Genomic DNA, 26,115 nt, shown 5'->3' with positions numbered 1-26,115 from the left:
ACATCTTGGAGACTTATGTATTGGTTTTACTGACGTTACGTAATTAAGCAACTGTGTAATTGGCAACACATTTATCACTTCTGCAGTTCTGTTTTTCATGAGCAAAACAAATAAGAAGCATTCATACTTGTTTGCTAGCTCATCAGCTTATTTGGCGACCGAAGCAGCAAAGGAAACGTGTGGGACCGGGACACTCGGGGTGTGGGAGCGCGGCTGGGGATGCCGGCTCGATGGCAGCAACTGCTCCGCGCTGGGAAGGAATCTAATCTGATGCACAAATATTAATTAGCCCTCGTGTGAGCGCACTGAGCACTCAGGCACCTCAGTAAAGCCCTTCAAGAGAGGAGCAAGGTGCTGACGGCACAGCCAGAGGCCGGCCAGGCACTTGCCCTCCTGTGGGCACGCTGCGAACAGCAGCAGGAGGCGGCTCTGGGGAAGGAGCGCTTTGAAGGACACCAGGAATTTCCTGGCCTGCTTTGCTGCTGGCCTACAGCAATATACAAACCGAGAAAAGGAAACTAAAACAGCACTGGGAAAGAGGAAGCAAGCAGCGTGAGATGGTGATACAGCACCAGGTTCTTCGTTAAAATCAGCTTGGGGTTCAGCCTGCTAATAACTCCAGGGCCTCTACCAAGACTCGGCGTGGAGGGCACTGCCCGTCCGTTACCTCCAGCTCCCGCAGGACGGGATGGTCCTCGATGCCAGGGAAAAGGACCCGCATGGCATACGTCCGATAGTCGAGGTAGGGGATGCCGGAGCGATCCAGGTCGCTGGTTAACTCGTTGATGTCTGTCTGCAGCTCTGCAAAGGCTGTTGGGGAGAACACAAAGAGCAGCACGGTCAGACACAAGCTCGGGGAGCCGAGGCTGCGGGGCAGAGGCTCGGGGCGGGCTGCCTGCCCCCACAGCAGCAGTGGACAGCGAGCAGACATTGCCAGTAGCTCAGGCAGACCCTCACCCTCGGAGAATCGCCCTCAGCAGCCAAGAGCACAGGCTGCAGAGAACAGACGCCGAGAACAAAAGATGCTTATTAATTTGTATGCAGTTCACACCTGTGTACACACACCTAAAACACCTTTAAAGGCTGCAGATAGAAATGAGGATCTATTTTCATAACTTGCTGCCTCCCTTATTTTCTCTCCTCCTCCTCCTCCACCACCAGTTACCAAAAGAATCAAATCTGATGCAGACCAAATCCAAGCAGAAACTGCCTGCTGCAGGGGTCAGGAAGGAATTTATTCCTCCTCTCGTAACATGACCTCAACGTGGATATTATGGCCGTACGTGTGCCCTAGCAGTTCATTCTCCAAAGCATAAAACGTTGGCCCAGGAGGGTCTTCATGCCCAGCCAGGCTGTGTCCATGACAAACCTGTGGGCTCTCCTGAATATAACTCCTGCTTTGTCTCACACTTTCCAGGCTACCCTTTTAAAATCAGCCGAACGAATCCAATGCACCTATCGATACATCCAGAGGTCACACTATGAAATTTGCAGCTTTCTATTTATTTGTCTTTGATCCACTAAGTGCCTTTCCAGATGGATTCGGCCATCCACAGGGATGTACGACATATGGTTTCTGTCCCAGCCCTACAGTTACCCCTGTAGCATCGGGTGGCCGGGACGTGGTGAGGGCCAGGGCAGGGGGCCCAATGCACGGGGAGGGACCGGTCCCCATGGGGCTGAGCAAAGGGAGGGGAAGGGCTGCAGGGGTGAGGGAGGGCTGACATCCAGGCACGGGGCAGCACGGTACTGACCCTCCTTGCACTCCAGGGCCACCCGGGACTCCAGATTGTCCATCTGCATCTGCAGCCTCTTGAGGGTCAGGTCGTTCTCCCGGGACTTGCGCTTGTAGGCGATGAGCACGATGATGACGATGATGAGGAGCAGGCTGCCGCCGGCCGCGATGCTGACGATGGCCGGCAGGGTGAGGAGGCTGTCGGAGCTGATGCTCACCGAGCCAGGGGAGAAGACGATGCCACCAACGCGCACCTACAAAGCACAGCGGGGGTGAGCAGAGATTTCTGCTGGGGTGTTATCCTGTCCCAAAGCCCCTCTCTCCCGGCCCCAGATGCCATATAGATGCCTATAGATGCCTCGGCCAGGGCAGCGCTGGTCACCGTCAGAAACAAAGGGTTCAGCTCCTGTGAACGCAGGGAGGCTTCGAGTCATGATAAATGTGCCAGCCCTCCGCTATCAGGGCTTTGTTCTTTTTATCTGATGGCTCCATTTGACTTTCATTTTACAGCTTTCAGGCCCCTTTTGTAACCCGGGGACATTAGCAACCCGGTGACAATTGCCCTGACAAGAACCCCGAGCAAATGGGGAGGGAGGGAGGAGGAGAGGGGAAGAGACACGGGCAAATGTGCCGAGGCTGACGGCGGCGCCGGCTTTTCTTGGCTGCGCCCGGGCCACAGATGCGAGCAGCTCCCGGCCAGGTTGCGCTGCTGTGCATCACGCTGTGATAATATGAATATGGTTTGGATGCTGAACTTCAAGAGAGATAAATCACAATTACAATCTCATTTGGGCTCTGCTCAAGCATTTCGGCAGCTGCGTGCTTGGTCTGCGAGTGGATGAGGGAAAGCAGCAGTGCCCAAAACCAAAGCGAAGGCACCGACTGTCAGCCTGGACGGGGCTGCTGATCCAGGCAGTCCGGTGTTCAGATACTGCTGGCTCCTTCTGCCTCAGGAAAAGCCAAAACCTTCTGTCTATCCCCTTGGCAGAGCGGGTCTGGCTATGAGGACTGACAAAATGCTTCCCTGTCCTGCAGGAGGGGGAATGGAGCGCGCCGACACTCGCCTCGCCATTCCTGCAGGGAGAGCGAGCAACACCAGGGAAAGGATGGAAACTGGTGCCGAACGCTGTACTTATTTATTCCTTCTGGAAGGCTCTGACAGCGGGCAGCGAGTCTCAAGGAGGCAATAAGATGTTGCCACATCAATATTTTAAGCTTCCAATTAGCCATAAAGATCTAAAATCCTACTGGTCCCTGGACAGGGAAATGAACTCGGTACCTGAGCAGGTCAGAGAGGAGGAGGAGGAGGCAGGGAAGAAGTGCTGCCAAGTGGAGCGGCCGGTCCCTACCGTCACTTTGTGCTGTCCGGTGAGGTTCGGAGGCTCGCACAGCAGCTGGGTCTCGGAGACGGTGACGGCGCAGGGCGTCTCTCCGATCAGCACGGTGTAGTTGAGCTTCGCTCCCCCGGGAGCGGGCGGGCACAGGTTTTTGCCCTGGCAACAGAGGTGGAGAAGACTTTACAGAGATGCGGTGCGTTTCTCTGGTTGTCATTACTTGCACAAATGCTGGGGCTCCTCCAGGTGTTTCCCGTTCTCCAAAGGGGGACAGAACTCCTCCCTCACCCCCTGCTTTCTGGGTCCCCTTAGCAGAAGCTCTGCTTCCTCCTGAAGATAGGGCTTTCGCACAGCCATTGCATGTAGAGCTGCAACAGCTTTACTGATCCAACTATATGGGACAGGACCTGGGATTTACCTTACAAAGCTGTGTTGGTAAGAGCTATAGGGTGTGCATAGATATGAAACTATTTTGCCCCCCATTTTGCTCTGCAGGGCTTGAGTACGCCACCGACAGCATCCCGCCAGGCTTGCAGAGGTCTCTTACCTTCAGGATGATGGGCGACCCCGGCTTCTGCTCCAGCACCCCAGTGGGGCTCAGGAGCTCAAACGTAGGGTTGGGGTAGTAGATGAACTTGGTGTCGTTGTAGACCAGCAGGGACTGCACGTTGTTAAAAATGAAGCCGAACTCATCAGGCCGCTCGACGGCGTCCAGGCCAGGTCGGTGCTCGAGGGCCAGGGCGGGCGCGAGGCACGCCAGCGCCGTGGCGTTCACAGCCTTGCAGACCTGTGCAAAAAGACAAAATGCTTTTTCGGGACCTGTGAGCAGCAGCAGGGAAAAACTCATCCCTGTGCTGGTGAGTTCTGACTTGCACAGTGATGTTCCCTGTCCTTAAATGCTCCCTGAAAACTCTGGTGGATTCAAACTTTGCTGGAAATATTTCATTCAGGCTCAACACTTTACGCCCGTAGTTTGGGGGAATTTGCTTCCCTTCCAGCCAGCATAGGCACGGGAGCAGAGAAGGAGAGAGCTTCAAAGCGAGAGATGTTTTAAGGCAGCTGGAGGATTGCATACCCGATCACTTGCTCTTTTGCTTTCCTGTTGCATCCTCGTGGGCAACGCCGGCTTTGAAGCAGACCCTTAATGAATACCTGGCCTCTGCTACAAATTGGTGATTAGAGGCAGTTCCCTGGTGCTGGGGGAGAGAGGAACGATCCCCTGGCAGCCCAGGGTGGAGGTAGCAGGGAGGTCAGCTCCTGCCGGGCTGAGGACACCCGCGGCTCCTCCAGCCCTGGGAGCAGGGAGCTGATGATTTATGAGACTCTCGCCTTACAGAGCAGCAAGGGCCCAACTCGAAGTGGAAGATTTAATTTCGCTCAATTCTGTGTCTTCGGAATTATTTTTGTAACACTGTAACTGCTACTGCTAACAACAAAATTAGATGTTTTTAAAAAGAGCTCAGAAGAAAAAGGTCTTCGGGGGAAGGGAGAAAGTGAATAGGAAAAGACTGCTAACTGATTTACCCTTTCCAAGATAATACAGAAAGATCACAGCGTAGAAGCAGTATTTTTCAGTTTTACCGGGTCAAAATAATTTCCGAGTGTACTGGAGGTACAATTCTTGTCTGTAACGTACAAGAACAAGGGGTCCCGCTGTGTGGCTCGGCACGGGGACGCAGCCCAGCAGCAGCACTTACGTTGACGGACTCCTTGCCGTTGTGCTTGACGCGGATCCGCGGCTCCTGGATGACGTCCAGGTTGGAGCCGGTGACGGTCAGAGGCGTGTGCCCGCTGCGGAGAACCGGGAGACAGGCGGTTAGTGACCGGCAGGAGGATGGGGCCGGGGCTGTGCCTGGCAATGAGGATGCTCATCAGTCTCAGAAAGATGCTCATAAAGACGTGGGGGCAGCGGGTGACACCGGGGATGTGCAGCCCAACCTGAGCGGCGGCTCTCGAGTTAGCGAGCCTGCCTCCTCCCCACAAGGCAGCAGGACGAGAAATGGGACCACAGAAATCAACTGAGCCGAGACTAACTAAGAACAATAAATTAGTCACAGCGTCAATGGCTTACACAGCGATGTTTCCAAGGAATGTGGCAGTGCACGACAAATGGCATGGGTGGCGGGGGGACGGGCACGCGCTGCACCTGAGCGGCAGACACCACAAGTGTCTTCCCCTCCTGGCTTTTTCTTTTGTGTGTTCATTGCAGCAGCACAGCCCAAATTCACCCAAATCTCCAGCTCCTCTACGGCAGAGGCTGGCTGTTTTGTTCGGATCATCACTCAGCAGTTCTGACAAGCCCATCAAACCCGTCTCACCCCAACCAAGAGGCAATCTTGAACTGGGGCTCAAAGCAAACATCTCGCAGAGCCTGCTGCGAGACACTTCCTTCTTTCATGGGCAATCTTAAAAAATAATTGGAATTTGAGATGAACGGCTGTGTTACATCCCTCGTGAGCACAGCCATTAAAGCAGTGCCAGGGGACGAGCAGAGCCCAGGGTTTTTAGCAGCGACCACGTCACGGCGACGTGACAGCGCCTGCCGCCGTTCCGAGCAGTCAATCTTGGATAAACAGTGCGTTTTGATTAGCATCAGCTTTTTCCTTTCTTGGTGGCTGCTGGTTTTGTTTTATCCCACAACTACAAAAAGAAGCCTTTAATGAGCAATTGTGCACTTCTTCAGCAGATGGAAGCGTTCTTGGGGCTTTATTCGTGCTCCCAGAATCTCGGTGCGGGCTGCTATTGCTGTAATTGCCTTGGTAATTACGACTTTAGTAACTCCGGACCTGATTTTCAGTAAACGCGAGTGCTGCAGACATCTAGCACTGACGAATGCAGGACCCTGGACGGGCCATGTAATTCCCAACCGCCCTTCTTTCACCCTCACCCAGAGGAGACCACCAGACCAGGCGAGGTTGTTCCGTGACCTGCTGCCAGAGCTCTGTTACCTGGCGATGCTCCACTCGGGCTCGATATGCTGCACCTTCGGGTCGTCGATGTACTCGAACAGCAAGGTCTGCTCCAGCTGGGCCCGGTCGACGCTCACGGAGACGTGGACGGGCCCCAGGCCGTGGGCTGACGGGGCCGACATGCACACGATCTCGTTCGTGGACCGCCTGCGCAGGAGAGGAGCGGGGGGAGAGTCAGTGGGCAGCCCCCAAACCCGTCCCCGTGGGGCAGCCCCGCAGCTCCCACCACTAAGCCCCGTGCTCTGAAGCCCACAAAGGTGCTGAGCTGCTGAGACACGGGAGGGAGGGCAGAGCTCCATGCAAGCAGGGGCTCTGCCTGCCTCCCCGGAGAGAAGCGAAAAGCACTTTTTGCGCCAAACTGCAGCCTCCCGCATCCCTCTCTGAACCTGCTGCCTTCTGTTGGGCGTGTGAAAACAGATGGCTGCTTTTTAAACGGGATGCGTAAACTCGCTCAAAAGCCAAATTCTTCCCCCCCACCCCCACCCCACTGCACACACGGGGCCTCGTGAGCAGCGGGACAGACCCGTGGAAGCCCCGGCTTGGGAAGCGCGGTGCTGGCGAAGCACAAGGGAGTTGGGCAGTGGATGGAGAAGGAAAACGAGCTCTGATGTCCTGCTGCAGGGCCAAGGGAATCGCAGCGGGGATGGAGCTGCTCATGGCCACACAGCCCGGCAGCGCCGCTGCTCGGCGTGCAGTGCTGGAGCCTCGTTCCTGGGAGCCCCGTGCCCAGGCCTGCGTCTCTGCCCTCGCCCCGAGGGTGGGAAAGGCCACGCTGCTTCCACGGCTCGTTGAGCTTTGGCTCCTCTTCTGCCAGCACAGGGGAGACGACAGGCAGCCCTTCAGCATCTCGCTGATGTTATGGCACTTAAACCAAAACCTGGCACTCCTGCACGCTCCATCTTCACCCTCCTCAGATGCTGCACGACCCGCGGAGGTGCCTCAATGGCTGAGGCTCGCACTCAGCATGCCCACTGCTCTGCTTCCAGGGGTGTCTCCGTGTGAGTTATGTGCTGGGGTCCTCTCTCCAGGTCCTTATGTACCCATCACCTCCTTGAGGAAGGCACCGCTCCACACCGGGCTTTTTAGGAGGACATCTGACTGCAGGCACCACGGTGCTTCCAGCCTTACAGCTCTGCACGCCCACCCAGCGCAACTGAGGCAACAGCAACAAGCTCCTGAAGCATCCGAAGCAAACCAGCCTTGGCTGCTCGTATGGATGCGCTCGCCGCCTGCACCCCCCGCCTCCCATCCCCGTTATCTCACGTTGCACACTCGTGCTGCCTCTCCCTGCCCCTCAGCTCCGGCGTGAGCCCCGGCGTGACGCACGGCTGCTGGCACCGCCGCTCCCCGCGAGCAGTTAATTAGCTTTCGGTGCTATTATTGTGTCGTCATGGTGAATCTACCCACTCCTCCGATCAGAGATGTGAAAATGGGGGAAGCTGTAATTAGAGTGAATCTCATTAGGAACCGCTTCATCTAATCAAGCTCCCCCACCCCCTCTCGTACAATTGAAGTTCATTGCCTCAAAACAGTCCAAGCAAAACAAAGTGCACAGTGTGACCCCTCAAGAAAGATGGAGTCATTTATACACTGCCGCTTGTTTTGTTTAAGTTTCTGCTTGCCTGGGGTAATTAGAACACGCCGAGACTTCAGACCACTTCCAGGTTTTGCAGGTCAGTTTCTGCAGGTTGCCTGAATATAATCATATATTTAAGGGATTTTATTACAAGGCTAATTCTACCCCCAGGCTGGCTTGCGGGCTGCTTGTGCTGATGGTAACGCAATCACCTGTGTGCGTCGAGGAGCCAATCTGGCACCTGTGCTTCGGATACGGGAAGAAATGCTGATGGATGGGCTGCAATACTTAGCACTCCGAGAGCTCGTCTGCAGCGTGCCCACACCTCCTGGAGCACCCCAGGCATGCCCGAGTCCTCCTTCCGTTCCTGGGGTGGGGATGCTGGGGAGGCGAGTGCAGCGGCCAGGAGTTAAGCAGCAGGGCTGGGAGTGGTGTGAGGCTTGTGCCCTTTCTAAACTTCTGGCTGGGATCCGTCCCCGTGGGTGCTATCCGGCACAGGAAGGGCAGGCGCCACGGTGTGTCAGTGCCACCTGGGACTTGGCAGACTCTCGGAGCTTTCCGAACATCCCTGAGTGCACAGGGCTCAGCAGAGGGAATCATCCAAGAAAAGGAAGTATAAAAGGAGCAACAGATGCAGTCAATGCCTCCAATGTCCTTCAGTTCCTTTCTTCTCAGATACGCAGCAGACACCAGGCACACAACAAGAGCTGAGGAAGTCCATTAAAGCCTTCCGCATTATTAACAGGCTCTTCATAATCCACCCCTTCTCATCTACACCATGAAGTGGGAACCAAGAAGCTGTTTAGCTATTCTGAGGCTGATGGAATAAATAATTGTTGATGCTCAGCATTTCCACTGGCCCCATACCATGGCGCCAGGTTCATCTGGTGCCACAGCATGTGCAAGGAAGGCCAAGCCCCAGCCTGCTCCCGTGGTGCTTGGCTGAAGACGGACAGGGAATGATCACTGCTAATATCCCACCATGTTCCCATGTCTGCATATTCACAGATCCCGTAAGTGTGAACCTCGTCGTCTTCCAGATGAGAAATTCACCTCCAGGGGTCATTGCTTTCCCAGAAACTTCCTTCGATCCTCCTGGGCAGCCCGAGCTGGGATTTAGAAGGCAGAACCCCTGCACACATCACACCGCTTCGGTCGGGTTCCTGGGCATTTCCAAGGCTTGCAAGCCGCAGAGAAAAAGCAAAGGGAAGCCCCAGCCTCCAGAGACTGGGCACAGGCTCTGAGCTGGTGCCTTGTGGCTCAGGCTCCTGGCTCAGGCTCGCGGGTACACGTGGCACCCAGTGGCACCCAGTGGCACCCAGTGGCAGCGGGGCGCCTGGGTGCGCCCAGTGCAGGGTGCGTACGCAATGCACACAGATGTACACTGCTGGTGTCTTTTTTTAACTAAGCCTCAAGAAAACCCATTAAACCCTGCAAATGTCAACTCGGCGTTTACACTGCTGGGTAAAAAGCAAATTTGCCATAGATATCCCGGGGGAGATTCGTGGCTGTGTGTGATCCTCGGCAGCAGGCGGGTGAGGATCCCGGCTCTGCTCCGCCACCCAGGGCCCCCCCCAGCTCTGATGGTTTTTGGAAGGGGCAGACCCCCACAGCAGGGGCTGCAACAAAAGTTGTGTGAGGTGCTGGTCTGTGGAAAGAGAAACCTGAAGTTTGTCAAAACATTTCTTCAGTGGGAGACTTGGCTGCGCGAGGTTAGCGGTTGGACTTGACGACCTTTAGGCCTTTTCCAGCCTAAATGTTTCTGTGATTCTATAAATATTACATTTTCGTCAAATCACACCAGTCTGGGGGCAGGTACTGATGACTGCTGTAAACATTTTACAACTGCAGGGCTGTTTGCCTGAGATTTTTGGACCAGTTAAACACCTAACAGCCTTAAAGCGGAGCAACGGCCAGCACTACCACAGATGCGCCACATCCTTCACCAAGTAAGGCTCAGTGACAATAGGAAAGACAACAACCTCACAAAATAAATGAAAGCAGGGGAGCTCTCAGGGGTTCCCAGATGCATTTTTGAGGCTCAAAAATTTTTGATGCATGCTTGGCTACAGCAGCCCCGTGTCCGGGCTCGGCCCCTTACCCCTGGAAGGCGCAGCTCTGGTTCCCCAGCAGCACGGAGACGCGGCTGCCAGCGCCCAGGTGGTGCCCGGCGATGGTGACCAGCGTCCCGCCCGACTCGGGGCCACGGCTGGGCGTCAGGAAACTCACGGCTGGCGTCTGCGGAAAGACGAGGAGAAGGTCAGCAGTGCTCCTGCCTGCGCACAGGGAGCAAAAGAAAACCCTTTTCAAAGCAGAACAGCAAAACGGAGACGTGTCCCGGATGCCGGAAAAAACCTCCTGCTAAAATTTTGAACCCTGCTGTGAACGAAACACACCTCAGAGAAGTTCAGCCTGAGCAAAATCAAGTACTTCCCTTTGCCTTTGTTCCTCAATAAATAAACAAAGCCAGCTGCTTGTACTGCGGTTTCAAAAATGAACTGGAGTGCAAACCAAGCAAACTGCCACAACGGAGATCCGAACACGACTGTCTAAAGTTTGCTGCTGTGGTAAAACATAAAAAAATAAAACTAAAACCAGGGCACGGCAATGGGAAATACTGGACCACACTAACAAAACGCAGCGCCAGCAGCTCACGTGAAGCAGCATGCTGGCACCGTGGGGGCAGAGCCTGCTTCCCACTGCCGATGGGAAGACATCTCGGTGAGTGCGTTTACATCCCACTCGACGTTTTGTCAGTGATATTATGGCAGCAGTGCCACCTCTTTATCCTGCCTCGCGCTTGTGATAGCTATTTGTCCCCCTTAATGGAATTTGCAGAAAGATGGTACCTTTTTATTTGTTTTCCATCAGTGGATATAACCAAATTGTTTTACTAATGCTTCCCCATTACCCTCTTTATGACTCTCATCTGCAGCTGGCAGCCTCCCAGCCCCACTCCCTCGGTGCCACCTGCCTGGCAGCTCGCTAAGTTTGTGCTGCTTTCCAAACGCAACTGGGGTTTTCTGGGTGTGCAGCGCCTGCACAGCAGCTCAGACCAAAAGCCCGTTTGACCCTGACTCCTCACTCCTACGAAAAACACACAATCCACCCCATTGTGGATAATTATGGAATAATTTTACGGGGGGGGAAATTCCTTCTTCTGCTGCCGGCCCTGCACTGGGGACAGGCTGCTCGTGGGAACCCAGGGACACCCAGAGCGGGTACTTCACACATTTCTTAGCTCCAGCCTCTTACAATCCAGCCTCTTACAATTTACAAATTTAAAGCATTGCCAGGCCCAGAAGCTGGGGCTGCAACCCCGAGAAGCTGTAGATTTGAGGGCCCAAACCAGAGACCTGCAAGACCTCCCAGTCCTGAGGTGAGGAGGCTGGCACCGGATGAGGGTCTGAAAGCTATATGAGAATTTTGCATCTTCAGCTCATGATTTGGTGATAATTGTGACAGATTTACAGATCCGAAGTAGCTCCAAGGTTCCACCTCCCCAGACGAAATGGGTGTAATTAGGGTGCGAGCACAGCTCCCGCCTGGTAGCAGACACCAGATGAGCTCACCAAGGCACGAACCCTCCCAGGGTCACAGCACAGCTCTGCTTTAAGGTACCAATCAATTTTACTACTGACTTTAACGGCATAAACCGGCTGTAATGGAATTTGTGGCGGCGCCAAAGACAAAAAATAGAGGCCAAGTAACAAAAGGAAATGATATATGCAAAGTTTTAGATGCCTGAAAAAAGAAACGATAATCATAGTGGGTGCTGAAAATCAGAAGCAACAATGCAAAGGATAATGCTCGACATATGCTTACCAGGTTGCTGCAAGGTACTACTCCACAACTCATTGCTGATATTGCCTTCCACTGGCTCCTGATTATTCAACACAAACCAAGAGAGCATCCTCTTTTGTGCCACGTGGGAATCTGCCTTTAGCTAATGGCCAGTCTGGGGACTGGCAGTGCCCTGCGATGATCAGAGGCTGTTCCGGTGTATTTAAGCAAAATTTCACCTCATCTAGCAACACGGAAACACCCAAAGGAGAGAAGGAATCCGTGATCCCTGAATCTCTTCACTTTGCTCTCAAGTAGACAGAGGTGTCCTGGGAGCAGCAGCACTCCTGGCCTGTACCACTGGTTTCTGAAGGTACAATGGAATATCATGGTACAGAAAATGGGAACTTCATGACCCTAAAGTTAAGGGTGGACTGAGGTGCTTGCTCTCCTTCTCCGTGTGTTTCTGTGTTCATGCAAAAAGCCCCACCAGTGCCTGTACTGCGCATACACAGGCAAGCAAACCTTCAAAACCAAGCAGAAGCAATGCTGTAGATTTCTGCTCTTAGCTAAGGCCCAAAGTAACAATGTTCATTCATCACTCTTCCTTACCCAAGACGGGATAAAAATTTGAGTCCCAACTCCAATTCCTTGGAAGATTATGCACAGAAAAGCCCTTGGGTATAGAACAAAGCCATGTTTGCAAAGTGCTCCTGCTCCGAGTACACCAACACACTTCGCAAGGAGTAACCTAGCCCAGCAAGTCAAGGGTTATTTCTATTCTGGAGGTGCAAAGCTGAAACCAAATGCCGTAGAAACCCTGGTTAAAGGTTCCCATCTAAATCCTGTCTATTCTGTAGACCCACACAAGCTTTACATCCCGAAAACCAGGCTCGTTGACTGGGCAACTCCAAACGAACAGCTCGTGCAACATTATGGGGAAAGCATTTGAAAAATCTGGGGCTGCCTTCTGGTGTCGGAGCCCCAACGTTTGCCGCGTGCCCCTGCAGAGCCCGAGCCTCGCAGGGCGCTCCCTGCCTCGCAGGGCACTCACCACGAAGGAGTACTGCTGCGCGGACCTGGCCGTGAACTCGGGCTTGCACTCTCCGATGCACAGGAGCACTGGGCCGGAGCTGATCCCTGGAAGCGCCTGCCCCATTTCACAGACGATCCTGGAAGCAGAAACGCCGCAGTGAGGCTTTGTCAGGAGGTGCCAGCAGCGCCCTGTGCGGAGCTGGGTTCTTTTTTTTTTTTTTCCCCCCTCTCCCCTCTTTAACTTTGATATCTGCCTCTCCGAAAGAAGTTAATTACTGAGTCTATTTTTACCCCATGTAGTGATTTAAAGAAAAAAAAAATCAAAATTAGACATAATTATTACAAGCTGTAAACTCCAGAGCAAAGCAGAGCACTGATGGCAATATATTAGCCAGTAGCAAAGTGAGTGCAAAGTCCTTAGAGTAACAGATGAGTTCATTAAGGGAACAGCTCACACTGCAGTCTCCCAGTTAATCAAAAATGGAGAAACCTGCTCGGGGATGATAGAGACAGACGCGGCGAGCAGGCTTTGCCGTGGAGACAGGGCTGAGCATGCTGACGCTGGTGGATGGAGTCAGTGGAAACCAGAGACACGGATCCTGTGCTCCTCTGCACCCAGCTCAGCCCCTCGGGGGCACCCCAAGGTGACATCGGGAGCTCAGACAGGGGCTGCTGGGGTGCACGGTGGTGGCCGGGGGGGCTGAGCCCCGCCACCCAAAGCTCCCAGGGCACTGGTGATGCCTCCTGGAGCTGAGAGCACTGAACACCGCCGTGCCAGCACGTTTGTCATGGATGCAGGAAGAGGTTTCCACAGGGACAGCAGCTGGCCGAGGTCTTTAGGTAGACCTAAGGGGTCTGCTGCTTGCTCCCATGGCAATGCTGGAAAGAAAGTCGAGAGCATTGTGCCAGGCACTGGAAACCTGAGGATATGAGTAACCTGCCTCGGCAGAGGGAGCAGTGATGAAGGCAAGGAAATGCTTGTCGGTGCTTGGCCCGAGAGGCAGAGCTGGAGGAAAAACCAGAATTTTCTTTCCCTGCTGAGGCTGAAGGTGCTTTTGCAAAGTGGCAGGGGAAATGCTTGCTTTTCCACTGATCATGTGCAAATGCATGAAAGGATCCAATTTGTGAAGGCAGCATTTCAGCAGCCTTCAGCAGCATTAAATTCACTGCGAGCAAACTAAAATAAAAAGACGAAAGGAAGAAAGAACCTGCAAACAGCATGCACTGGTGATGCCAGGAGGCCTAACGAAATACATACATGCTAATAAAGAGCTCTCGTGTGAAAGTCCTTATTGCTGCAGATCAAAACAGGTTGCCTAGAGAGACGCTGCCTTTGCAGAACAGAAAGGGAAGCATCTCAGCTGCATGCCTTAATCTGCCACGTGTTCTGCTCTGCCTTTCAGCCAGCCATCGCCTGGGCACCTCTCTCTCCTCCACCTGCCTCCTCATTACTTCTCCTCCCGCAGGCCAGTGCCGAGGAGGCTGGCTTTCAGCGAGGGTCAGGGCAGAGGACTGCGATGTGGGAGCGGTAATCCGTACTCCTGCAACAGGCAGGCAAACAAAGCCCCGCTCGAGATACACACACCAAGGGCTATGCACAGGGGGAACACCAAATACTCAACTGTTGGCCCCTGAAGCAGCAGCCGAGGGCACGGAGCGCATCTCTGGTACAGCACCAGGCAGGACCCTGCGAGGGACAGGGGCACAAGCGACCCCAGTACACCTGATCCTGATTTCTGATAAAAGCCAAATCCCCAGCAGGTACCTTGTTACAAAATGATGCATTCGGCAGAGCTGTAGGGTGCTGATTGCTGGGCTAAGTGGCCCTTTCACCAACATTAACCTAATTGCTGGCTGATAGATTGTGTGGCTGGAGCATATGGTGAGTCATTACAGTCTTGGAATTCAGTCTGCCCACAGAAGCCTTAAGAGGGTCCTTTTATCTGTATTCATCTTTAAAAGGCAGCTCTCATGCTAACGCTTGCTGTTATCTGCCCAGGGTAAATGTTTTAATGATGTTAACAAACTTTGAAAGCTCAAGAGCCATAATTAGAGTCATGATTATAAAATCAGGGTTTCATACCATCAAAGGAGGACAACTTTATAATATTCTGCCTTTTATTTGAAAAATAAAATAAAACAAAATACGGCTCAGCAGAACAGCCCAGGCCACGAGCACCAACGGCACGCTTGGTGCATGCCTGGAGCCACAGCTGCACTAATGCTGGTGGTGCTGTGCTGCCACAGCACCCTTCACCTGGTGGCCAGAGAACACCGACCGACCAACTGCTCGCTTCCAAGAGGAGAGGATTTGGCCTGCAGGTGGGGAAAATGGTGGCAGGGAGCGAGCAAACAACAAACCAGTGCCAACATGTCCCAGTGACGGGCGCTTCTGCTGCGCTGGGGCTCAGACCAGGAGACCAGGATGGGATGTCACCGCCAGATGACAACTGCTTCCAGCTGCTGCCGGAGCTGGGGCACATCCGTGCTGCTGGTGGCCATCCCTGGGCAGCTGCCACATCCCCCCGGCCACCCTAGTGCCCAGCAGGTGACATCGGAGGGCCCATGGGGACACTTCACACACTGCACCTCCCCTGCCCGGCACCGATGACCCCCAGCACCACGGCTGGCCTGAGCAATCCCCCAGGCAGCAGCAGGACCAGGTGTCACCGTGGGAGGTTTATTCGCCCATCTTCTGTTACATGCCTATTTTGTAATTTTTGGTTGACGTTTTTCTTAGTGAAATAAATGAATTGACTCCAGCGGAGGCCCATTTGGATTAAGGGGCTGTCACCACCTCACATGCCTAACAAATGGCTGCGCGCAGCCGGCGGCGCCGGCTGAATTTCAAGTGCGAGGGGGAGCGGAGGGGGCAGAGAGGCTCAGCATCAACAGCAAGGTGCTCATCAGAAAAGTTGCTTAGCAAAGCAGGAACTGCCGTGTGGAAGGAAACAAAACGCTTAATGAAAGCTTAAAGGGCTGTTTGACCCCCTAGATACCATCCAAGCACCCTGTCCCCTCCCGGCCGCAGGGGCACCATCCATCTCCGGACCCGTTCCTGAAGCTCTGCAGAGCTGGAGCGGGTGCAGGAACCTCCCGGGGGCTGGAGGATTTATTGCCCTCCTGTGCGTTTGCTTCCATGGCTGGAGGCTGGGGAAGAGGCGACGTCCCTGAGGCCACTCACTGTTCGGCGACGACGTACTGCTCCGGCAGCGGCGTGCACGGCACCCCCGCCACCTGCACGCCGTGGGCGATCTCCGAGAAGTCCAGGCCCAGGTTCACGCCGCGAATGGTCACCCTGGTGCCTCCTTCCGGGGGGCCCGACACCGTCAGGATCTAGAGGGAAGCACAACGTGGGTCAAGCTGCGGGAGGAAAAGGGAGCTGGTTCCCCCAGGAACCCCGTGCCTGGCTGGGAAAGGAGCCCCGTTGTGCGGGCTGCCCACCTGCACCATGCCCCCCACCTACCCAAGGGCTCCCCCTGCCGCATTCACCGAGGGCACCCCAGAGAAGCTGACAAAGCTAAAACCCCCGTGTGTTGTCCTCAGAGGGGACACCGAGGGTCCCTGAGCCCGTAGCTTGGACAATGGCACTCCGCAGACAGAATAAACCTGGCTCCTTTTTCATAGACTACACAACAGACAGCAGGTAACCTTCCAGAAGCTGCCCGCTGCTTTGCAGAACCTTGTTAACTTCTGCCTTGGCCGTTCCCTGAATGTTAATATCACATTTTATTAGTAAGTTGGCACCTCGAGTGACTTAGAAATGTTAAAGGGCGAGGTGTGTGCTTTAAAGCTGCCTGTTTATAGCCTACCTCAGCCGTAATCAGCCCTGCTTCTATGGACTTTCATCAAGGACAATATCCTCTTCCATGAGCAGTATAAATTACAGTAACGTATAGTCACAAGATTTGGACCCAAGACTCTCAAACAATTGTTTTGAATCTGCCACCAGCCTGTTATTGCTCTTGGGTGAGTTACTAATCTTCTCAATGCTACAGCTGTTATTAATAAACAAACAATCTATAATAATGCACTTTAATTAATTTAATGGATAAATCTTGTTTATGCTTGTCGGTTCCACCTTTGTCTTTGGCAACAGATTTCAGCTCCTCAGGTCCCTTTCCTCAGTGTTTCTGGCTGCCTGGCAGCTTTTCCTCCACCTTCCCACAAGCTCGCTGCTCCCTGCTCATGAGCAGCTTCAGAAGAGGCACGAGCCCCAGCCTGTACCTGTGTCCCACTGCCCTGTGGGGCCGGCACCCCAAAACAGCCCCGCTTGCACCCTCCTCATAGCCCCATGTGTGCTGCACATCCCCGCATCCCCTTCCCATCCCCTGCAAGCTGCCGACACCAGCAGGACGCCCCCAGCACCCTTCCACCTCCCTGCCCTCTCTGCTTCTGCCACATTTCGGGTCTCAGCTGAGCCGTTTTCCTTCTCCCATCCTGACGTCTCAACTTCTTGCTCTCCACCTCTGCTCCTGTTTAAGGCTCTGTTACCGAATCTGGCAAAACATGGGGGGGTTCGGCCTGCTCTCTGTGCCCAGGTGTGGGCATCACCGCATCTCAAAGCACCTCGGCTTTCCTCTGCACGTGCTTCAACTTCTACCTCCCTCTCCCCCCGACCAACGACGGAGGTTTCTGATCCGCTCATCACACCCTGCCTGTTGCGCTGCTGCTCTCTGTACCTCGTACCGCAGAGCATGTCACGTCCTGTATCATTTAGCTCCGCCAAGCACTGCGCGCCCACAAAAGACACGGTACAAAATCAAGCTGTATTGCATTACACTGCGTCCTGAAGGCCCGCGCTGCTAACGCTTACACCGCTAGCTGGGAATCACCTGAGCTCGGCAGTTCACGTACTTGACAGCTACAACTGTCCTTCGCAGCTCCAGATTACACTAAAACGTGTTTTGTTGTAGCGCCTGCACTGCCAGGCTCGTTGGCCCCTTCCCCTCTTCAGAAAGCAGTTGCAGTTTGCCATTTCCTGACCTTAGCACGACTAGCGGAGCCAAACGGCCCTGCCAAACAAAGCAGGGCTGATTCTGTATTTTGAAAACGTCCTGACCTGGAAAATCCCCAATACGGAGCTCCACTCGACCTAGATTTTAGTGGTCGCTAATTGAACAGTTTTGAAGTAACTGTGCCATAAAGCAGCCCCAGGGTTAGAACAGATGCATTCAATTAATTACAGCTGGGGAGATTCAGTCAAAATCGCAGGAAGATGAGGGGCCTTAAAGGTCCAGCAGCAGGAGCGCCCCGACCCCAGCACCCCCGGGTGCGCTCAGCGGGGCCAGCCTGGGGCCTGTGGCGCCGGGGGGCTGCCCAGGCTGCAGGGCTCCCTGCGGTGACCGCCCAGGTTTCTGTTCCCAGACAGAAAGCATTAGGAAGGAATACACCCCAAACAACCACACCGGACCTGCTCGCCTGCTATCGGCCCTAATAAAGCGGTGTTTCAGTAACTCACGCTGCAGCCCGTAGGGGTGTGCTCGGTACAGCAGCTCTCGGCCTCGGAGCTCTGCAGAGGATGGAAAGAACCCACAAAGGGCAGCTATGGGAAAGCAAGGCCGTCACCAGGACTCACACGCTGGCTGCGGAAGGGGCTATACCTCTGCCAGAAATTTTTTAGGATGTCTTGAAAACGGTCTGAAACACACTACTATCCAAGGTGGGGCCTGGAAGGCCTTTGGGTATGCTGATGCCCTGAGCTGTCCACCTCTGCTCACTGCCTCAGCCTGGAACAAACGAGCAACCCGGCTCCCCTGATAACGCCTGTTCCCTGCTGCACAGTGAGAGGACTTAGCAAGTGCAAAGCACTGAGTTATTCCTAGAAAGGCTTCGAATACACAAAGTAGATGGTGATAGGAGCTTGAGTACCCTTGTGCCCAGCCCTCACACCACATAAGGGACACGGATACCGCCCTGCACTGCTCTTGGTGCTCGACACCGAGGTTGGCACCCCAGAGACCCTCCTGCAGGGGCACCCCGCTTCCCTCCCCAGCCCGCAGAAGATGCTGCTGTAACAACAAGAGCTGCGCGTTGTCAGCCCCACATCTTGCTCAGTTCAGCATTTGACAAAAAGCAGTATTTAGCTAGAAGTCATGCATGAGCCAGGGAGCCCTAGGACAGGACTTTCCCTCTGGAGCTGGGGGAAGCTGTGAGCCTGCGACACCTTGGCGTCTGCTAGGGCGCGGAGAGAGCACCCTGCTTGCACAACGGATGGCACAGCCCCTGCCCCTCCCAAACCTCATCCACCTTCGCTCTCTTTGTCTTTTTTCATCCCGCTCCAAGCTGTCCGGATCCCAGCTGATGAGCCCAGCGGGGAACCAGCACATGAGCATTGTCATCCCGGCATGATCCTTCCTCGTCTCTGCCTCGGCTGATAGCACATTCAGAACCTAATTGTTATCTCCGCAGAGCAACTCCATTATTCAGCCTGACACTGCCCCCCCTTCAGCTGTTTGTTGCACTGATGTTATATTAATGAGGCCTGCAAATAAATGAATAGGAGATCAGAGTGCCGCTTGTTCACAAGAAAACTGATTTTTATTTATTTATTGCTAAGACCACAGACTGCGTCGAAGTCTTATGCTGTTAAAGGGACGCTGTTGGTGATGGCAAGGCCTCACGGTGAGATGGGGCAAAAAAAAGGGCTGCGTGCAGCCTGCTGCCCACTTGCTTTTATGACTATTAAAGTGTGATCTCTTCTTGCTAGTTACGCGTCACCCAAAGGCGCTGGACCTGGGAGTAAAGCCCTTGACCTTCAGCTTCAGAGGAAGAGTGAAAGTGGCCAGATGAAGCAAAAGGAGTGGAAAACAGCCCGTTTTAAATGCTCTTTTCGCGTGAGTCATGCAGGGTGTTTGTAACACAGGCACTCATACGAGAAAGCACTGCTCTCCAGTCTAAGATTTTAAAGCCAGCGCCGGCGGAGCGGAGGCAGCGTGCCAGCAGCTCCGGCTTGGACCTGAGTGATGGCCCTGCCAGAAGTGTGCTCCCCGCGGGCCTTTCTGTGCAGCAAGGGGCACTGCAAACGGCACCTGAAGGACTCAAGGAACTCCAATACCCATTAAAAGCACCCAGCAGCAACGAAGGCTGTAACAGTCTCACGGTCTCCACTTTTCTGGAGGGACAGCGGAATGAGAGAGATGTTGACTTCTGCTGTTGAAGGGTTCGGGATTAGGAATATCAACCTTGCAGGGTTTCTGCTGAGGCTTTCCCATTTTCTATACACCTGGCTACTCAGGAATTTTGCAAAACTCTCCAAGACAGACTCTCCTCAGCAACATCCTCCGTCTCGCGCATCCAACCCTGAGACAACACAGCAAGCCTCCGTGCCTTTCTCCCATAAAAACAAGGTGAATGCCTTCCTCCCAGGGGGTCAGAGCATGAGCTGCTCTGACAGACCTGGTGTAGAAACCAGTCTGAGCTATGAGGAAGCTTCCCCACGTGAAGGGGCCCTGGCCGAGCTGGTGCACACGCGTGTGCTGAGTCCTGCTGCTTCCCTGCCAGCTGTTCTTCAGCCAGGGACATCAGTGCAACAGGCCACTTGGACACAACATCATGCTACACCTGCACCTCCTGCAGAACGGACACACGCTCAGGGCAAGGGAGACTATTTTGTTAATGAAGCTGATTAAGTGAGAAACAAAAATCTTCTTCCATTCCCACCTGGTAGGAGTGTCACTTCTAATAGTAACGTTAACAGACCACGAGCAGTTTTATTGGTAGAAGTGCTCCTGGGAGACTCAGTGGTCTGAACGGAAACATCAGAAACATCAGCTACAGACTAATTAGCTCCCTAGTTTAATTAGCATTCCTGCACCGGTCCGCAGCGGTCACCCTACCACCGGCAGCATCGCGGCGGGTGAGAGCTGCATGGCGGGGCAGCGGCTGCAAACCCTGCTCACACCCAAGGTGACTTCGCAGGAAGCAATGGAGCATTTTTGTTCCCCACCCTTCAGCTCCGGACGGGCAGTGGGGTGCTGGGGACAGCCCCGAGCCCCCCCGAGATGGGGGCAGAAGGGGCCGGGGGGGGCAGAGCCCAGCGGCGCTCTTACCTCGGTGATGCGCGGGTTGGAGCACTTGACGTTCCTGCTGGACCAGTCGAGCCAGGGCTGGGCGGCTGGGGAGCCGCAGTGGGGCCGCAGCGTGCACTTGGCCTCCCCGCTGCACCACCCGCACTCAAACTTGGGGTCGGCTTTGAGGCAGAGCCCGCAGCTCTCGCGCTGCGCCGCGCACTTGTACAGGTGCACTGCGGGAAGGGAGGACAGCACGCAATGAGTCGCTTCTCCCCACGGGTCATTTTTTGAGCTTTAGTCTGGGGGCTTCCAGCAGTTCTCCCACTGCTGTGGTGCGGGAGCTGCTCTTGCCCAACGTGGGGTCGCCCAGGACCACCACGTCCCTCCCCCCCAGCCCTCGTGGTGCCGCGGGGACGAGCCCAAGCACCGTTACCTTTCAGGTCCTCCGGGTTGTCGATGACAAAGTTCCCGTTCCACACCACAGCAAAGTCCACGGCCAAGTTGCTTATGTCCATCCCGTCATAGAGGTACTGGGGAAGAAACCAGAGTGAGATGCCTGCGGGGATGCTACCAGGAAACGCAGATTTTTTAACAAGCAGTGATTATTCTCTGCATCATGCGCTGACGTCTGAACCACCACCACCACTTCTACACTTCAGCTCTAGGGTCCTGCTTTGGCTTCCTCCTCCTCACCGGGAAGAGATAATTAAATCAGATCTAGTCCCTGTGAGAGGCGATAGATTAATTATTCCACTCGCAGTGGCTGCTCTTGTCACTCAGTCTCTAGCTTATCAATACAGCCCCTCCAGATAATCACACCGCAAGGACTGCTGCCTTCAGGCTAACTCCTTATACAGTCACCATGCACCCTAGTGTGACTGGGAGCTCGAAAATCATGCTGCACAGCTTTGGCTGATGAAATAGGCATCAGCTGAGAAAAAGTAGGTGGTGCAGAGAGGGCCTTGCCATGTCTTTGGATCAGTCGAGTCTATGACAGCACTGACGTGAATTATTCACCTTCTCTTGGACATCCGGGGGCTGCAGAGAGAAGCTGGATGCTTCATGTGAATTCCCAGAGTGTTTTGAAATTCCCATCATTGCCATTAGCACCAATGAGGCCTCGTCCAGATGCTCTCTTTAAGTCAATCAAGAGCTGCTAAAAAATCTTTAAAAAGTGAGCGCTGCCATCATCTTTGGGATGAGGGAACGATGATTAAATGAAAGCAGACTGCTCAGAGGTTGTCTCCGTGCAACAGGTGCCCTGTTTTAACTTGCTTTCGGTCACAGGGATTTACCTTGCCTGGGTTTTACTAAGTTGGTATGAAACCAGATCTTCTGTTCGGCTGATGGAGCCATGAGAGCAGAATTGCTCTTAAATTCTCTGTCTACCACTTCCTTTTAGCCTAACAGGAATAAAAGCGCTTCCCTAATGTTTATAAATTGCTTTAGATAGGAGAAGTACTACACAGTATTAATACATTTATTAGCCAGCAAGCTGCAAGGCCCTAAGACAGCCAGTGATGGATAAATATCCAGTGAAACTTTTAAAAATTCAAAACTTGATTAACAATTTAAGTCCATCTGCACTGAATACTAAAGCAGCCCCTGAAGTTCCTCGCTCTGCTGCCTGAAACAAACCGAGCACACCCTGCCTGACCCCGGGCCCCTCTGAAAGCCCCCGAGGAGGCCGAGGACGTGGCTCCCCCCTGCCCTGCCGCCAGCAGACGTGTGCTGGGTGCTGCACCGACGCGTGCTGTGCCCGGGAGGGTGGCTTTGGGCAGAGGGAAGCTGCCTTTGGCCATACATGATCCCTGGGTAAAATCCTGCCCGGTCCATTTGCAGGGCTCAGCCCCATCCTGTACAAGCTGAGGCCGAGCTGCCTTCCCCTGCCTGCTTCTTCAGCAGCATCCCTCCGGAAATTTCCTTCCCTCTGCTGCGTTCTCTCCCCTGGCACTTTTCCTTCCCCCTCCCTCCCCGCACCATGCGGCGGTTCAGCATTTCTGTATTCATCAAGCCACCGTGACCTGGAATTTGACAGCTCCCCGATAAGGGGTCTGCGGTTCTCGTTATCACTCCCACGTGAATTAGCTCGCCTTGACACCTTGGTGCGTTCCCTCCTCCTCCCTTCCCCTCGATGACCCCCACGGTTGGGCAAGGAAGCACCAGATACGGGGCCAGCACCACAAAAACACCCACGGCGGCTCCCACCTGCACCTGGGGCCAGCTTAACCCCAGGACTTTTCGCTCCTTCCTTCCCCTTCCCTCCTCGCTGCTGAGCCCACCTCCCTCGCAGCAGCCTGTTTTGGGAAGGCGCCGCGTGGGGAGGAGGGGAGGCTGCTTCAGCTAAAAAAGAAACACGACGGGAGGCAGCCCCATGCTCCAGAGCTGCTGGCGGCTCCTGAGCAGCCCCAGCCCCGTCCCCACGCTGTCCCCAGGCACCCAGCAGCACCCCGAGCCCCAGGCACCCTCACCGAGCTGTTCTGGCACTGCACGCTGGAGCTGTTGAAGCGCAGGGCGGGCACGCGGTGGATCACGCCCTGGATGCTCAGCACACACTCGTAGCCGCGCTGCCCGGACTGGGGCTGGGGCAGGTTTCTGGCTTTCAGCGTGATGGGCTTCACCTCTCCCACCGGGATCAGGATCTCCTCCGTGGGGAAGAGCTGGGGGCAGTCCTGGGGGCAAGAGAAGACAGCGGGAGGTCACGGCGGGGATGGGACATCCACGGCTCCAACCACAGCTCCAACCACGTCTCAGCCCGCCGTGAGCCGGCCGATGCCCCGAGCACACCTTTGGCACGCAGGGCAGGCAGTTCGTGGTGTGCCCACGCAGCTGCAGGCTCCGTGCAGAAACGCAGAACCCCAAGGTACAGCTCCCCTGCTGGGGAGCGGTGCTGAGCTTTGAAGTGTACAAAATACCATGAAACTGGAAGCAGTCTGTTAAATTTTCCATTTAAAACCATGTGAAAATATTTCAAACGTCCGCGTGGTTGCAATAAAGGAACAAAGAGAAGAGCAAAATGCTGCTGCCTCCAAGACTCTGTATTTGTTGTACGGAAAGCGTGGAAGTGGTTGGTCTTGGGCTCTTAAACAGCTAAGCACAGTAACTAAAGCAGTAAGCAGGGAAACATTATTTGTTTCCACTTCTGCCACTATCTGGCCAAAATAATGCAACTGTAAATTAATAGCAAGCTTAACATTGGCTACCAACACTGTTATTGCAGTAGCTCGAGACTTCTTTATAGAAGATGCTGTACGCAAGTGAAACTGTCCCTACAAACGTCACTGCACAGATGAGCACATCACCAGCTCCGCGCAAGCCAGGAGCATTCGATGGATGTCTGAATGATAATCTGAGAGGAACCACAAAAAAACCCATCAGTGCGTGGTAACTATATGACATCTCTCCCAATAGCTCTCAACATCCCAAGCATTATCTCCTCACAGCACATTGGGGGATGCAGGTTTTCCTCACTTCATATACCAGGAACTGCAACACCACAGACACAGGCTCTGGCCATCAGAAGTATTTACATTCCATTTAGCTCTAATTTGCTTTGATCTAATGGAAATAGGTACCTAAGTACCTGTAAGTAGCTGACAATAAGTGATTAATCCCAAGGTAAAGTAGAAGTTTTAGAGGGAAAAAAAAAACGGACTGTTTCCCTTTGCTCTGCCAAATTCCATACTGGCACCCCAAGCCCTTTGCCACCCAGCCTAGAAATTAAACTAAGTCATGCGGATGGAGAGGTGAGGAGAGCTGTCCTCCGGGCTCCAGCTCGGGCTAGGAGCGTGTCCAGGGAGGAAATCCCCCAGGGAGGAAATCCCGTCTCGCTAAGGGCCAGCAGGCAGCCGAGCTGCACTTCCAGGCTATGGGATGTTGTTTCGCTACTGGCTCCGGCGAGCTGTAAATGAGAACCAGATGCTGCCCAAGTTTAGAGGAGCCAGTAGCTTAAGCTGCTGCCTCATAAACCTTTTTAGTGGCACTTTTCCTTATATATTTTTTATTTTATTTCTAGCAGGGACTTTCACGGATTAACAGCCAAGAGTGGTTTTTAGCTCCAGCAGCCAGGAAGCTGGCCGTGCTGGGAAGGAAAGAGCAGCCCTTCTCTGCAGTGATGCAGGTCCGCAGGCTGGATGGGAACGCCACCCGAAGCTCAACTCTCGGGTCCCCACAGATCGCAGTACCAGGGGCTCAAATCCCAGCTCAGCCTTCGCATCGCTCCCAGCAAGCTGCTGAGATCCCGGGTGTTTTCCATCCAGCTGCGAGCTGTGCCGGGCTGTCTTTGCACACATGTTACACACTGCACACCTATCCCAGCTTCTGCTCGAGACCTGGCTGCACGTAGGGCTTGGCCACAGAGCAGCACCCACGGAGACACGGCTGCAGGGCACAGCGGTCCCAGTTCCTTGGCAAGCCCGTGTCTGGGAGGAGAGGCACCCCGCAGCGCCGGGATCCTTCAGCACACGATGATTAAAACCCAGCAGTCTCCAGCCATCTCACCAGTGGGAGAAGCTCAGCGCACAGTCCTGAAAATAATGAATATGTTCTGGACCATTATCCTTCCTGGCCACCGTCATTCGTGAGATGACTGCTAAGGAAATGCTTCTTCCCGTAGAGAACGGGAGAGGACTTGCATTTCCAAATCTGTCCTGTAACACTGAAAATGCTGGTAGCAAAAATTGTCCTACCATCAACAGAGATGAGGAGGATATAACAGTTTTTCTTTTTTCTTTTCTTTCTTTTTTTTTTTTTTTTTTTCCCCTCTTGAGCAGTGCTTTCAGTGGGAGAAAAATGTCACATCGGGATTCTGGTGCAGAGAAGGGCTGCCAGCCTGCGAGCGCAGCCCCTCCTCGCTGCCTGACAGCTCCAGTGATCACACTAATAAGGGACATACATTTTGGGATGGAGGGGGATGCAGGAAGATGCCCTCCTAGCGAAAGCACAGGCACTTGTGGGGAGCCGCACTGCTGCTGGCAGTTGCTGCTGAATTTATCAGATGAGTGAGTGAAGCCACCAACCCTGCAGGGGCCGGGGGGGCGCGGGGTTTGCTCTGACACCGCGTGCATTACAGAAAGCACTGCTGCGGGCCCTCTCTTCCCTATTTGTGCCATTTCCAATCCAGGCTCATTGCTCAGTTTTCAGTTATTTTTTTTTCCTCCCCAGTTGCTGCTGCAGCAGCAATGTACACGCATTCATGCCCACACAGGCTTTTATATGGTGCATGCATGTTTGCAAGTGGATAGAGAGGTGCCCAGCCGCAGGTGCCTCTGCAGCAGCACCTTGTTCCCACACCGCACGCAGGCTCTGGAAAGGTTCCCCCATGCAGGTAAACCACGAGCCCTTCCCCTCGCTTGTTCAGCACCAGTCTGGTTGCTCCGTCCTGCACTCCCCACTCCGTGCCAGGACGAGCTGAGAGTCCAGAGAATGCAGAACAAAAGGGAGAACTCCAGCCAGCCGAATATGCAATTTGCTCCATAATCAGTTTACTTTGTTTTTAATTCATGAGAAGTAAATCCTGCAGCGAGTTAGAAAGGCCATTATTACCTCCTCTTGCTAAATAAACACACACTGAATTCTCTCATTATCCTTCTTGACTTCTGTAAACCAGAATAAACACAAATCAGAAGATCTGCTGAAGAAAGACAAGACTGACGCACGAGTGGCACAGACT

The 26,115-nt window shown here is 54.0% G+C and overlaps 1 protein-coding gene across 4 annotated transcripts in view; it reads right to left on the bottom strand.

Moving 5' to 3' along the window:
* The window catches only part of PLXNA2 (plexin A2), a 204,807-nt gene that overhangs the window by 24,276 nt on the left and 154,416 nt on the right, over positions 1-26,115 (bottom strand). For all 4 annotated transcript variants that reach the window (XM_080569478.1, XM_080569479.1, XM_080569481.1 and 1 more), the window contains 12 exons: positions 22,916-23,116; positions 20,878-20,974; positions 20,484-20,677; positions 15,617-15,768; positions 12,452-12,569; positions 9,716-9,852; positions 6,018-6,185; positions 4,767-4,860; positions 3,617-3,856; positions 3,085-3,228; positions 1,755-1,989; positions 668-810 (listed from right to left, as the gene is read on the bottom strand). In XM_080569478.1, coding sequence (XP_080425604.1) covers positions 668-810; positions 1,755-1,989; positions 3,085-3,228; positions 3,617-3,856; positions 4,767-4,860; positions 6,018-6,185; positions 9,716-9,852; positions 12,452-12,569; positions 15,617-15,768; positions 20,484-20,677; positions 20,878-20,974; positions 22,916-23,116 — 1,923 coding nt within the window. The remainder of the gene's footprint in view (positions 1-667; positions 811-1,754; positions 1,990-3,084; positions 3,229-3,616; positions 3,857-4,766; positions 4,861-6,017; positions 6,186-9,715; positions 9,853-12,451; positions 12,570-15,616; positions 15,769-20,483; positions 20,678-20,877; positions 20,975-22,915; positions 23,117-26,115) is intronic.

This window comes from Anser brachyrhynchus, assembly GCF_964034855.1.
Source record: "Anser brachyrhynchus genome assembly, chromosome: 27".
Lineage (NCBI taxonomy): Eukaryota > Metazoa > Chordata > Aves > Anseriformes > Anatidae > Anser > Anser brachyrhynchus.
The sequence above is the reverse complement of the archived record's forward strand: the minus strand, read 5'-3'. Positions and strand labels throughout refer to the sequence as shown.